General features: G+C 52.7%; 1 protein-coding gene across 1 annotated transcript; it reads right to left on the reverse strand.

The window, feature by feature from the left end:
• Positions 1-6,160: 6,160 nt before the first annotated feature.
• Positions 6,161-11,806, reverse strand: CUNH1orf216 (chromosome unknown C1orf216 homolog). The gene is made up of 3 exons (XM_045064186.1): positions 11,572-11,806; positions 8,637-9,330; positions 6,161-8,105 (listed from the first exon to the last, which is right to left on the reverse strand). The coding sequence occupies exon 2, from the start codon at positions 9,323-9,325 to the stop codon at positions 8,639-8,641; it is 687 nt and encodes a 228-aa protein (XP_044920121.1). The 5' UTR covers positions 9,326-9,330; positions 11,572-11,806; the 3' UTR covers positions 6,161-8,105; positions 8,637-8,638.
• Between the last annotated feature and the right edge of the window lie 2,874 nt (positions 11,807-14,680).

Here is a 14,680-nt window from a genome sequence, read left to right on the forward strand (position 1 = left end):
TCTGTGGCCCCAGTGGCCTGAGAGAGCCCCAGGAAGGGCAGGTTCTCATCAGCTTGGGAGGAGCCTGGCTGTCCTGCGGAGGGCAGGCACAGGGTGGGTGAGGCTGGGCCCACATACACCATCTTTGGAGAGCCCAGCTTTCCAGACTCAGCCACTGCCCCGTCATTCCCCGTATCTATGCACTCAGGGATGGTTCTGTGGGGAATGAGCCTAAGCCAGCGATTTCATTCCCTTGCCTGAGAGGGAAACAATCTCCCTGGAGCCTCTTGAGGAAGGTGTTTGTGGACTAGACAGTAACTTGCAAAACACCAGACTCTGGAGAAAGATCCGACCAGCAGGCATGCAGGAACCAGAGAAGGCCTTGCAAGCCAGGCTAAGAGAGTGCAGTCCCTGGTCTGAAGTTGGAAGAGCAGGGTCAGTGCCCTGAATGGAAGGGAGGGAGCCAGAGAGTGTGCCGGAGGAGGGCCCCAGATGACTGAATGGAGGGAGCAAGTTTGTGGGTACGGAGAAGAAGGCTCAGTTTGGAACTTGGGAAGTTTAGGGTGCTCGGGGTTATCTGGGTGGCGCTGTCCAGTAGGTAGCTGACTATGGGGTCGGGGGGGGGGGGGGGAGGCGAGGCCCTGCTGGAGACAGAAGTTGGGGAGAGAGTCACAAGGACAGGAAAGGACTGAAGTCACAGAATGGAGGAGATGCCATAAGGAGTGTGGAGAGAACCGGTCCCAGGACAGCCCAGGGGCGCACCGAGGGAGTTGCTTGCCCTGAGAGCTGTCTGAAGCAGGCAGCACCAGCTCCCACCCACAGGTCTCGTCCCACACCTGTGTTCTCACTTGCACACCCCTGCACTCCAAGAGGAGGGCAGACCCCGCAGCCCATTTTTGCTCCTCCCCCAGGGCCTGCCCCTCCCTGCAGACCCTGGGGTTAATCCTCCCCTCCCCCAGATTAGGGGCGCTGCCCCGCTTTGTGCGCCCAAGTGCCGGAGGCGAAAGCCCTGGGAGGCTCGCGGCCGTCGGGGCAGCTGAGTCGGGGAGGGCGGAGTGGGGCGCGGGGAGGAGACACAAAGAGGAGGAGGGACCCCGGCTGCAGCTGTCCCGCGAGGAGGCCGGGACAAAGGGCCTGCTGGCGGGCCGGCCCGAGCCGTTTTCATGCTTGTTGGGATTAAGCGCAGGAAACGTCGCTCCCAGTCGTGCGGATCAGCAGTCCGGGGCGCGCCGGCGCGTGGGGCGGGATCGGCCCCGCCCGCCCCCCGCTTTGTGCGGAACCCCCGGCTCCGGGGAGGCCGCCCTTTTGTCTGCGCCTTTCGGGGACGAGCCCCGCCCGGGCCCGCAGAACACCAGCTGAACGCGGGCCTCCAGCCCTCTCCTTCTTCCCAGGGGCGGAGCACGGAGCTCCACCTTGACACCCCCGCCTGTTTGGGGAAAGGTCACGCCCCACCCCCACCCCCGCAACGCCGGAGGCCCTCGGACAGCTCCCACCCCACAGTCCGAGCCCTCTCTCCTCCCAGGTGGGGGCGGGTACAGGCCTCCGGGGACCCATCCCCTAAGGGCCCTGACCTTAGTAGGATGAACCCCAGTTTCTCGCGCGCCACCTCCCCCTTTCCACCCACTAGTCCCATAACCGGATGAATCTTTTCTCAAACCTACTGGTGATAAATGAGAATGGAGCGATTAGAGGATCGACCGGTTCTGAGCTGGGGCGGGGGGGGGGGGGGGGGGACGGGTTGGGGAGATTGTTGGAGGGAAAGGAGCCAGGCGCGTAGGATGCGGTTTAGCCAGAGAAGCCTCCAGGCCTGGAAAGGAAAAGCAGACACATTTCTGGGCCTGGGAGAGTCTCAGGGTTGGCGGGAGTGTGGACACCTCCCCTGGCTGGGTGCAGTCTTACTTCTGAAAGGGATTGAGGGAAGAGGAGGAGGGAGAAAGCATGTGGGGTCCGTAGCCAGGAGTGTGCGTTTGTGAGTGTGAGTGAATGTGTGTGTGTGTGTGTGTGTGTGTACACGCGCTCATGCATTGGTGTGGGCCCTTGTATCTGGGGCCCTGTGTGTTTGAGGTCTGCCTCAGACCCCCAGAACGCCCCCTATCTCATGCTTCTCTTCTAACCACCACCATTTCATTAAACTCATGGGTCTGGGATTCAAGGTCCCTTAGCCTTTGTGCTAATAGACAGCACAGTGGCCCAGCTGTATTTCCTACCAGTGCTGGCTCCCCGTCTTCTCCCCGTCAGTTAATAACAGCTCAGGTTCACTTCTTTGTGCCAGGCTCAGGTGTAAGCGCTTTACATGTGTAAACTGTCTCTCACATAATCCAATGAAAGAAGTACTAATTATCCCCATTTGACAGTTGAGAAAACTGAGGCGCAGCTAGTAAGTGGAGGATCCAAGACTTCTAGGTGCAGTCTATACTAGAAATCACTATCCTCTGTTGCTTCAACTTTTACTCATTCTCTAGGCACTTCTTCCTCCAGGGAGCCTTTCTAGATCAGGTGTTCTCAGATATCATCACTTTTCTGTTCCTGTCACCTGTTCTGGGATTAAGAGCTGCTTTTAGGAAACAGAGGCTGGTAGACAGGTCACAGGCTGCCATCAGGGGGCATTCAGTCTCCTCAGAGATAGCCACCATACCCAGCCCTGATGAGCCAGGTTGGGGAGCTCACCCAGCACATTCTGAAGCCTCCTCATGAGCCAAACTCAAAACACTCTTCCTCAGTTCCCAGGTCACTACCTGCACCTCAGGCTTTAATCCCATCAGCTCTGGGACACTTAATGGAAATGACCTATTTCTCTCCTAGGAGAGAGAAAGTTTTTGTGGAACTAGCCAGTTCTCTCCCCAGAGGATGAGCCCTGCACTGCCTTCCCGCCAATCCCTTCTATGCCTCACCCTGTCCGTGGGCCCTGCTCAGGCCTCTGCTGTGTGCCCTGACCCTGTGAATCTCATCCCTCCTTCCTCCTGCTAAGCAAGACTCCTCAGGTAGTACCAAAAACCAAGTTAGACTTCCTTGCTCCTGGTCATGGGATCCCATTCCGGCTCGAAGGGGAAGTGGCTAATTGGGCATGAACCTTCCCTACTCCTGTTGCAGTCCCAGGGACTAACTAATCCCCACCCAATGACTTTCAAACAAGCTCCGGAGTAAAGAAGTCTCTGGCGGAGACCTGTGCAAAGGATCACCCCAGCTCCCCTCTCCTAGGCCCAGAGTGGTTTATGCATTAGTCTTTCGAGATTGAGATGCAAGTCTCCTCTGCCTGCTCAGGTAAGGCATGCTCAAGGGCAGCGGCAGGCTCCACAGGGCCTTGCGGGTTTTAATGCGTACAAATCATCTCCAGGTTCATTTCCTCATTCATGCTGCACAATTGCCACAGGTGAAGAAACCGAGGCAGTCTGGAGTCTTCCCTTGATCCCCACCACACCAGGGGCTGAGCCTGCCCCTAGACCCTCAGTGACTGGCAAAGGTCCATACAATTCACCACACCAGTTCCTTGGTCTGGCTTTATCTTTTCCTTGGTTCAGACAGCTCTTTTATGGAAAGGAATACTAGCCAGTTTTATTTTTAAAAGCTCTTTTTAAAAGATGCCTTTTAGGGGTGCCTGGGTAGCTCAGTTGGTTAGGCATCTGCCTTTGGCTCAGGTCATGATCCTGAGTCCTGGGATCGAGTCCTGCATCAGGCTCCCTGCTTGGCAAAGGGCCTGCTTCTCCCTTGGCCTGCTTCTTTCCCTGCCTGCTGTTCTGCTCATTTATGCTCTCTCTGTCAAATAAATAAAATCTTAAAAAAAAAAAAAAAAGATGCCTTTCGAATTTTAGATTCAAATTCCTTAAGGAAAATTTTAATTTAAAAAAATCTAATTGTGGGGGCGCCTGGGTGGCTCAGTGGTTAAGCCGCTGCCTTCGGCTCAGGTCATGATCTCAGGGTCCTGGGATCGAGTCCCGCATCGGGCTCTCTGCTCAGCAGGGAGCCTGCTTCCTCCTCTCTCTCTCTGCCTGCCTCTCTGCCTACTTGTGATTTCTCTCTGTCAAATAAATAAATAAAATCTTTAAAAAAAAAATCTGTGTATCACAAAAGCACTATTTAAATAACTCTCATTAATGCAGTTTACTATGTGCCATGTAGAGTTCTAAGCATTTTGCATACTATATATTCATTTAATCCTTGCAACAACCCTATGAGGTAATTACTACTATTGTCTCCATTTTAAGATGAGGCAAACTGAGGCACAGAGAAGTTAATTGACTTGCCCAGGTCACAGAGACAGAGAGCAATGGTGCCAATATCCAAATCCAGGGGTCTGTCTGGCTTCAGAGTCTGTGATCTTAACCACTGGCTGTGCTCACAAGAGCTTTCACACATTTAGGAAAGAACCCCTTCTAAAAATTCACTATCTTGTGCTCTGAGAGATTGACGTTGTCTCCTTATTAGACATCTCCATGGTTAAAGTTGAAAACCTTAAAAATAAAACTGTCAGTTATTTTACCAGGAAAGATGGGTTTATTTGAGGGTAGCAAAGAATTGCAATTCAGAATAAACAAGTTTTAGCAAACCATAGCAAGTCCAGAGAACAAAGGAGAAGAATGCTCTTTTATAGAGAAAAGAGGAGAATTGGGAGGAGCTGTTATAAACAAAAAGTCCATGTAGGAGTAACCCAGGAGTTTGAAGTGTAGTGGTGGTCACAGCTGAGTTGTGACAGATTCTCATTGGCTGGGCTGTTGCCCGGCAAGGAGAAAACCTTTCTTGCTCCTGCTCTGGCAGCAAAGAATTAGCTTTTTCCTGTTGGAAATGCAAAGTAGTCCCGGTTCATCGGTTATGCAATTGACTAGGAGTGATGGGAAGTGAGAGCTCCCCCTGCTGGCCTCCCTACTGCGCTTCTTTCTTTTTTTTTAAGATTTTAATTTATTTGACACAGTGAGAGAGGGGACAAAAGCAGGGGAAGTGGGAGAAGGAGAAGCAGGCTTCCCACCGAGCAGGGAGCCCAATGCCAGCGTTAATCCCCGGACCCCGGGATCAAGACCTGAGCCAAAGGCAGACGCTTATCGACTGAGCCACCCAGGTGCTCTCCCTACTGCTTTTCAAATGAGGTTTCCTTGTATTAATTTTCAATTATTCTCATTAAGCTATAGCTCTTAGCTAGAACATCTCTTAATAAGTGGAATTTGTTAAAATTGATGCAGTATTGTTTCTGTTTAAATGGCATATGTCAAGGTGACAAGAATTATTAATACCTTGGGGCTTCTGGGTGGTTGAGTTGGTTGAGAGGCTGACTCTTGGTTTTGACTTCAGAGTCCTGGGATCGAGCACTGACTTGGGCTCTGCTCTCAGCACAGGGTCCACTTCAGATTCTCTTCCCCCTCCCTCTCTCTTACTCTCTCTTAAATGAATCAATAAAAGCTTTAACAAAACAAAACAAAAATGCCTTGGATCACTGTTTCAGTGAAAAGTACACTTTGTGAGGTTTAAAATATATTAATCTTATTGGAGAGAAGTACAAGGGGACATTAGATTTCTCTGAAATGTTCCAATTTATTGAAGTAGAACATAATTTTTGTTTGTATAATTAAAAAACAATAAAAAATACGCCTTTATTTAGTCAATCAAAAAATGCCTTCTGTGGTAGGCAGCCTCAACCTCCTGGTAATTAGTCTTACATAATACCCTCCCTTTCAGTGACTTGTTTTTTTTATTTATTATACATTTATTTTAGAGAGAGGGTGCACATGCATGTGGGTGTGTGAGTGAGGAGAGGGGCAGAGGAAGAGAATCTCAAGCAGATTCCCTAGGAGCATGGACCACCCTCCCCTACTCCCCAGTGTGGGGCTCAGTCCCATGACCCATGAGATAATGACCTGAGCTGAAATCACAAGTTGGACACTTAACCAACTGAGTGACCCAGGCGCCCCTTGAGTAACTTTTTTAACCAGTAGAATACAGCACCATTGAGGGATTAGCCTTTCTATGAGTAGGTTACAGAAAATCATCACCTCTGATTTGCTAGGACTCTGTCACTTTCTTGGCTTGGACGATTTGAAGTGAGTTGCCATGTTGGAAGAACCACATGGCAAAGAACAGAAAATGACCTCCCTTGAGGAACTGAATGCTCCCAACAAATAAGACCACAGACCCAGAACCGACATCTTCATTGCAGCCTTGTGAGAGATTCTTGACCTACAGAAATCGTGCGATAACAAATGTGTATTATTTTAATTCCTAAATTTTAGGGTAATATGTTATACAGCAATAGATACCTTTTTTATACAAGTGAATTTTTGAGAAATGAATTAATAAATCATCATACAAACCCATGAAAAAAGAAGGTCTAGTCTACACTGGCAGTAAGTATCTGAAGTCATAGACATGCACTGTAACCACATCTGCCAGAACCATCTGAGGAGCTTAATTCAGTCTTTTGTTTGTTTGTTTGTTTGTTTTTAAGATTTTATTTATTTATTTGACAGAGAAAGAGAGATCATAAGTAGGCAGAGAGGAAGGGCGGGGTGTGGAGGGGGAAAGAAGCTCCTGGCTGAGCAGAGAGCCCAATGCGGGACTTGATCCCAGGACTCTGAGATCATGACCTGAGCCAAAGGCAGAGGCTTAACTCACTGAGCCACCCAGGCGCCCCTTAACTCAGTCTTTCGCAGTCAGGGCACCCTCCAGGGAAGTGGTGGCTCTAAGGCAGGGGTGAGTAGGAATGTGGGGGTAGGGGGGGAGGAAGCATATATATCCCTTACCATCAATGCCTACCACTCCCCACCTTCAAATCCAAAGGGGCCTTAGGACAAGGGCAATCCTATACAAGGCTCTCGGGCTGGGGCCAAGTCTCCCCTCTCAGACCAAGAGGCCCCCAGGGAGAACTTCTTGTTACCCCCCAAGAGCCACAGCAGGCTGAATTCCTCCTCCCCAGTGACTTTCTCCCCTTCTGTCCCCTAGCTCCCAACCTAGAACTCTGCTCAAAAGGGCAGCTCATACGGTGTGGAAAAGAGACCACCAGACAATGGGCAGAATAGAAACATAAACTCAAGAAATGCATTTCTCTGCCCCAGTTTATTCCTTGGCTTGGCCCAGAGGCCTGGTTCATACTCAACATGCAAGGGCTAGACACAAAAGTCACTTCAACCTTACTTCCTATGCCCTTCACCCACCCACCTGTCAGGGATAGAACACTTTAGAGAAAGGAAGAGCACCCCCATTTTGAAGAGAGGGAGACTTGGCATCATGCCACTGCTCACCCACCAAGACCTTGTATCCTAATGGCTCCCAAAAGCAAAGCAGAGAGCTTGGCTCCTGTAGTTCTTGGTTCTCCCCAGAATTCACCCACTCTCCATGTCACGGAGCCTCGCCTGGAGCCTGTCAACCCCCAGCAAAAGGACCATGCAGTGACAGACAGGGTTATAGGCTGACATCGCCCCCTGCTCCTCCTGGAAAGTCGACTATGGCTCCTCTGTGCCCAGACAGCCTGATTTCAGGAAAACAGACCAACCTAATTTAACATCCAGTGTCGCTAAAACCAGAGAGGCACAGCAAGTAGAGGCACAGAGAAGAAAGTGAGATTTTTTTTTTTTTTTTCCCACAGCAGTCTTGGAACACCTTGTCCATTCCTTGCAAGCGAATAAGCACACATTCACTTTCATCAGAAGCTTAAATCAATATGGTCTGCAACAGCTCCTTTGCCGTGGAGAAGTGTGCTTTGTTTCAAAGTGATATTTTAGAATTCCCTTTCTCCTTTTCTTCACAGGGTTCTGCACTCTCTTCTCCCCCATCCCCATCTCCCATGTGCCCCAAGGCAGAGTTCAAGTGAGAAAGTCCTTTATCTTCTTCTCTGATCCCACCTGTCTCCATCCCGGCCACAGTGTGGATCACCACCCCTGGCTCCCCTCCCTCACACTAATTCTCTAGCAGGTGCCCCAGGTGCCCTGGCAGAACTGTGGCCAAAAAGCCACAGCAGGCCAGAGCGGCCACCATACTTCCCAAGGCAAATCCACCATCAGGGACAATAGCCTTAGCAGAGCGAAGTCTGAGAGGAGGGATGGGGAGAGGGTGGAGAGCCGGCCTGGGAAATCTCAGGGGACTGGATCAGCCACAACCCTCAGATAAATACTGCAGGCTAGCCCTCTCTCCGGAGCAATGGGACCCTGCAGAGGAAAGAAGGCTAGGGTTGGCATGGGGTAACACAGGGTGTGGATACCCCCACATAAACAGCTGGGTATGTATTTGCATACACCTGCTTGTGAGTCTGCCTGCAAATACACGTGCCCCTGATACACACTTCCCATGCCCGCACCTGCACACACAAAGACATATTCATATACACCTCCCACAACCTCAAACTCACACATATGCACACACACCTTCTGTATATATACCCTCCCTCGTGCACACATACGCACATTGCTGGATACCTGTTCATGCACACATACACAAACTTACTCCCTCTCCTCTACATGCTCCACACACCCAATGTTCACACACAGAGGCCTGCACCCAAGTTAGCTGGCGTGTACACACAGGTCCGCGCCCGGACGCATCTGCCTGCAGGTCGGCGCACACACTCACATTTGCTTGCCTGCGCTCATACCAGCAAATAATCACATACTTCCTTGAGCACAAGCACACACATGCGCGCAAATCTGAACATACACCCCTACACCCCGGCAGAGACACACCCTTAGCCCTGCTCCTGGGGCCCAGAGGGGGCCGCCCTCTGTTGGAGACAGCGGATCAGCTCCTTCCGGTTGTCCAGGATGGTGTCGAAGCTCTCCTGCAGGCGGGCCTGCTGGTCTACCAGCTGGTGCTGCAGGCCCCGTATCCACTGCAGCAGGGTCAGCCGGCGGTACATCACTAGGTGTGCATGGTGCTTCTCCTTCTCCTGCTCTTTGTAGCGCTCCTGGGCCTGCAACTGCTGCACAGCCCGGGCCACCGAGGGCGGAAGGGGATCTGCAGGGCCCAGGCCTTGGGGGGTCCCACAGGCCGGCTCAGGACTGCTGCTGGAGCCATCGGTGCTTAGAGAGCTGCTGGCATAGCCGTTGTCCTCCAGCGGGGAGCGGACCGCGCTGGCGCCACCCAGCTTCTCAAGCTTAGCTCCAGGTATTTCTGCCCCCTCTGGGGGGCTGCGTACCTCCCCTTTAGGGAGTCCGGGGTCCTGGAAGGCCTGGTTGTCAGAGGGCAACTCAGAGGAGCTCCTCATCGGTATGGGCTCCACATGGCCAGGCATCCCATGCCAATTCTCATTGGCGTCTTTGGTACTTGCCATGAAGTTAGAGTTGCTGTCTGGTTGGAACTCTGCCTGACATACTCCCGGTGGGCCCCCAGGGAACTGGCCCCCCTCAGCTAGCCCTGGCTGGATGGTGAACATTTGGTCTGTAAACAGGAAGCAGAAGAATGAGTTAGAGCAGGACAGGTGTTCCAGGGGTGGTGGGGGAGGGGGGGCATGTCCCAAGTCATGGCAACCTAGTGGCAGGGTCCAGGCAGTCTCGGTCCCTTGCCCTCTGGTAACACCTCCCTTTGTGGTTCTCCTCCTCCCTCTCTGTTAACTCAGTGTCCTTCCCACATAGGGTTTTCTCAGCCCTCTGAGGCAGCCTGTCTTCTCTATGCCTGTCTATGTCACTCTGACTGTATCCCCAAAGGACCTCATCCTCTGCTGTAGCTTCAAGAACCGTCAGGTGTTGGTGACTCTCAGATGTGTCTCCAGCTCAGATCCGACTGCTGTCCAACTCTGCAACCAACCACAGGCTCCCCGGATTCTACACGTCCAAACCAGCTCTCCCTCCTCAGTGTGCCCCGCGAAATGGCCCACTACCCATTCAGTCACTCCAGCCAGAAACCTGCAAGCAGCCCCGACTCCTCGCCAGCTTCCTTCCCCCATCTCACTGGCCACCATATGACAAATGGTGACATATGACAAATCTTCCTCATGAAACCCTGTGCCTGTATGCACAGCCATCAACCTTCACTTTCATTCGGTACAGGCCATCTCTTCCCTTGAATACCGATGGCCACAGCCTTCTCACTGATCTCCCTGCCTCCAGTTAAAAAAGTAAACCTGATTTGTCACAGCCCTGGGTGCCCTCTCTAAGCTGCTGAACCTCCACATGGCCCCCAAGGTTGTGCTTCAGCTGGCCCCTGCTCACCCCTCCAGATGGGCCTCTTCCACTCTGGCCCTCTCACCACCCCCAAACTGCTCAGAAACCTCAAAATATGCCACCATTCACTTCACACAATTCCCTTCCCCAACACACACACCCTCCCCTTCCCCTCACCTCTAAGCTCCTCTGTTCTCCCAGCAAATTCCTTTCTGAACAAACCCCAAACCCAGCTCTCACTTCCCAGCTCTCAACTCTCCTCCTCGCTGAGGTCTTCCTGATAACCCCCCTGCCCACCCCAGCAAACATCAATAAGCACAGTTAACCATGGCTTCCCTGGGTCCCCAACTGCACTGGTATACACTGTTTTATCCGTATTTATTCCTTGTCCCTGGAACGGAGTTGATGGTCAATAAATGTTTCTATGCAGTCGTTTGGGGGTTTGCTTTGTTTTTGGACTATCTTGTGCTAGCAACTTGTACGTGACTAATGCTGGAGTTCTTCTGTATCTCCTCTGTCCTTTCCCTGGAGCCAGCACTCAGCCTGGCACTAAGCGGTGTCACAGAACACAGATGCTGAGGGAGTGAACGCAGGAGGGGGACTGCAGTGGGCTGTCTGTGCTCAGAAAGAGGGAGCCAGCAGTAGCAGGAGGTTACTGCTGGCTGCCCAGGGCTGGAAGAGCTGGCTTCAGTTCCCTCCTCTGCCCCAGGGAGCACCTCCATGCTCTGCGCCCACACCCCACTGACAAGCCTCTCTCCTGACCTTGTCCCCTTCCCTCTGCAACTACTATCTCCTGCGTGCCCCAGCCCTAGCTCGCTCCATCCTGAGGCCCCAGAGGGAGGGCCAATCACAGCATTCCTCCCTGGCCACTAACCACGACTACCAAAATTAGGGTTTGAATCCACAAGAGGATTCTACTGACCGCATATTGCTAGGATTAGAAAAATAGAGGATCAGCGAGAGCAAGGGATAGTGGAAATACAGCACGCACTGAAGAGGTATTTGTAGGTAGCAGGGACCCTCCCTACATCCAGTAGTGGGCAAAAGTCCGAGAGTCCCTTAGTGACCCACATGCTCCCATCCCTCTAAGCCGTCTTGGAGATCCTCGCCGGCCCAAATGTTTTCTCTTTTTCCTAAGCTGGGCGGGGCCACAAGGCAAGCAGAGATGCGGTGGTTGCGGCACTGAGGCTCCCGGGGTTCTCTGAGATGGTGAAATGCGAACCCAGACACCCCGGCATCAGGCTTCCCCCCAAGCTAATCTGCAAGTCGGCCGGGGTCGCGGGATGGGGGGGAGGGGGCGGCGCTTGGCTCAGTAAGGGTCGGGGAGACGGCCTCCCTGCCTAGCTCTGAGGGACAGGACCTCCCCAGGAGACAGAGGATAGAGACCATCCTTCCCTAAGCTCCCCATAGGAGGCAGCCAGTCGGAGGCTGCGACACCCCCCGCACCCCCCCTCCCCGCCCCCCAGACCTGGACCGGCACCCCTCCCCTCGCCACCTCTCCCCTCCCCGCCCGACTCACGGCCTGGACGCGCCCGCCCCTGCGCGGTTGGCTCTGCTCCGGCGGACCCGGTGGCGGGATCTCGTCCCTCGGGGCGGGGTGGGATAAGGGGGGGGGGTCCCTCGGCCTGACCTGGGCGGCCCCGCGGGCCCGGCGTGGGGTGTGGGGTTCCCGCGCGGCGCGGCCAAGCCCCAGGCCCGGACTCCGGAGTCGCGTGGCGTCAGCGCAGCGGGGCGGGGCGGCCGGGCCCACGTGGGCCCGTTCGGGGGTTCTGCCGAGCTGGCGGCTCCCGCAGCCCGAGTGCCCGAACCGACTCCCCGCCTCCTGCAGCCTCGACCGAGGCCTGCCGGGTGAGGGGTTTATCTTCTGACTGCATCCACTGGGTCGCTCGGATTGCTTTGCGTCACTGCAAATACAGTGACATTTTCAAAATGAAAATCTGATCATGACACCTGCCTCCTGCTTAAAGCCTTTCAAATGGCTTCCCTTTTTCGGGGTAAATCCCGAAGGCAGCAGCCACAGGGTTCTGAGCCACCCGTCCTGTCTACCTACCCAGCTTCATCCTCTGCCCTCCGTCTCTGCAGTTGGGCCTCACGACCCTTTCTGCCACACGACTTCTGCACACACTGTCCCCTGTACCTGAAACTCTGTTCCCATTCTCGACTTACTCATGTTTCAGCTCTCTTCTTGGGTAAACCTTCTCTGACCTCCTAGACCAGATTCGTCTCCCCTTTTATGTTACCCCAGGGCACTTCGTTCCTTTCCTTCATTGAATCTATGGCAGTTTGAAATGATATATTTATTTTGTGCCTATTTCATGAAAGTCACTTAATGAAAGCTATGTTTGAAGAGAAGAAAGAAAATCTGCTCCGGGACAGGATTGGGCCTCCTGTCCCGAACCTAAGCCCTGGCACCTTCCTCTCTGCAGGGGCAGAGAACCTCTCCATGGTGTCTGTGCAGTGAGCTCTTCTCAGTTCCTGCTTACTAAAGCCTGACCCCCTCACTCCCTGCCTTCTAGGATGAAATGTGAAGGGGTGAGCCTCGGTTTGCAATAAGAGAGAATGGATTGGGAGCTGATTCTGACTCTAATGAGAAGAAAGCACTCCAGGACTGGCTGGTGTTAGGGAAGTTACCCCTTCTTAAATTTAACTTCTTGCCTAAGGCAGCCCTAGAAAGGAGACTGGGACAAACTGAGCCTTCAGGACACCCACAGGAGATTCTAGGAGATCCCTTCCGTACTCCTCACTTCCCCGAGTAAAGCAAGCAACTGGCTGCAACCTTCTTCACGTTCTTCCCCCATTAAAAACAAAATAAAACCGGGCGCCTGGGTGGCTCAGTTGTTAAGCAGCGGTTGCCTTCGGCTCAGGTCATGATCCCAGGGTCCCTGGGATCAAGCCCCTCCTCGGGCCCTGCTCCGCGGCGAGTCTGCTTCTCCCACTCCCGCTGCCTCTGTTCCCTCTCTCATTGTGTGTCTCTCTCGGTGTCAAATAAATAAATAAAATCTTAAAAAAATAAAACTGATATGAATTTATCTTTGGCTCAAAAACATTTAAAAATACTCTTGTCTTTTCCTCATCTCTTTCTGCTCCCCCCTCCCATCTTTTGCTATTTTTTAAGACCTCAGCCCCATTGCTACATCAGGCACTAACTAGTCTCCCTTTTTCCCTTACCCACTGCAAGTTCCTCTTGCCTTTAGCCAAGTGATCGAATGACGTGACCCAGATCCTCCTAAAGCCACCCTGAGCCGGTGTGGTCTCGAGTTCTGCCGATCTTCCTGCGTCCTACAGCTGTGTCAGATAGTTAGTGGTTCTGTGGGTCCAGAGCTTCTCCTCCCCTTACACCCCGCTCCTGTGGACTCCATCTCTCCCAGATCTAACCGTGTGGGCCAAATGGGAACCTGATGCGTCCCCAGATGGGAACCCATCCCAGGGGAGTTAGCATCCTTCTCTGGGACTTTCTGAAATAAAAGGAAGGCAAAGTAGGGAAGATAGATGGACAGGGCTGCGGCAATCACATTCCCTGCCAAGCGGGAGTCAGTTTATAGCAGGAGAAAATGATGCTCGTGCACGGAAGCAGAGACAAAAGACGGAAGTCCTGGCGACGTTCTGGTCCCTGCTTCCTGAGGCCGTTCGCTATCTTCCAATAAGGCCCCTATGTTGCCAAGCCTAACTTGAGTGGAATTTCCTTCACCGGCAATCAAAAAATCCTGATTAACACAAGGGCACAAGGTGGTGACCCAAGGGTTCTTCTCATATACTCTCAGCCCTCATTAAGGAGGAGCAACTCTGTCTCCCCACGGTAGCCATTATCAACCCAGCCTACATGGTGACCTCCTTTGAGATGCAATGGAATCACCACAGTGTTCCCTCTGGAGAGGAATGAGACATTCCTCCCCAGACTCCGAAATCTCCTGACTTGTAGAGGTTAGAATGGCGGAGACAGGAAGCAAACAAAGTCTTGGAGAAAGTGTCACGTGCAATCTCGAAACGTGCTATGCCTACCTCTGCCTCTTACAATGTATTCTGGCTCCAGATCCCAATTCTATGCTGACTGTTGACTTGGAGCCTCTATGGTGCTCTGCGGGGCAGCCCACCACCTGGGGTAGCTGCATAATCAATCGCTTTCTCCATTGTCCTGTTAAGCTAGTTGTTTCTAAACAGCATCATCTGGGAGAAGGCACAGGAATTCCAAGGGCGTTAGATTGCAGCCTCTCTTCTCTTAGTCAAGGGCAAAGTTGTGTGGGATCTTTCAGCCCTAGCTAATCAGTGCAGTGACTGTTCAGACAATCAGTGCAGTGACTGTTCAGACAGTGGTCCTGGGCATGCCATAATTTTCAAAAGCCCGGAGCCTTGAGAACAAAAAACCCCAGGAAGGCAGGGGTATCCATGCCCACATGATCACAGAAAAGCAGATATATAGATGTCTGTGGTTCATTCACCGGAAGATTCCAGTTAGAATGCCAAGGAACCAGTCATTCCAGGTAGAGCGGTAAAGCAAGCATCCGCCTACCTGCATAGATTTCAGGGATGTAATTGGCAGGGACATAGGAATCAGAGAGGGCCAGTAGCAGCCCGACTAGGCCAGCCCAGGACAGGAGACAGGTGTCCTGGCAGACAGACAGATGTCAGAA

The sequence above is a fragment of the Mustela putorius genome, unplaced genomic scaffold (genome assembly GCF_011764305.1).
Source record: "Mustela putorius furo isolate JIRA1106 unplaced genomic scaffold, ASM1176430v1.1 tig00003853_pilon_pilon_pilon, whole genome shotgun sequence".
In the NCBI taxonomy this organism is placed as follows: Eukaryota; Metazoa; Chordata; class Mammalia; order Carnivora; family Mustelidae; genus Mustela; species Mustela putorius.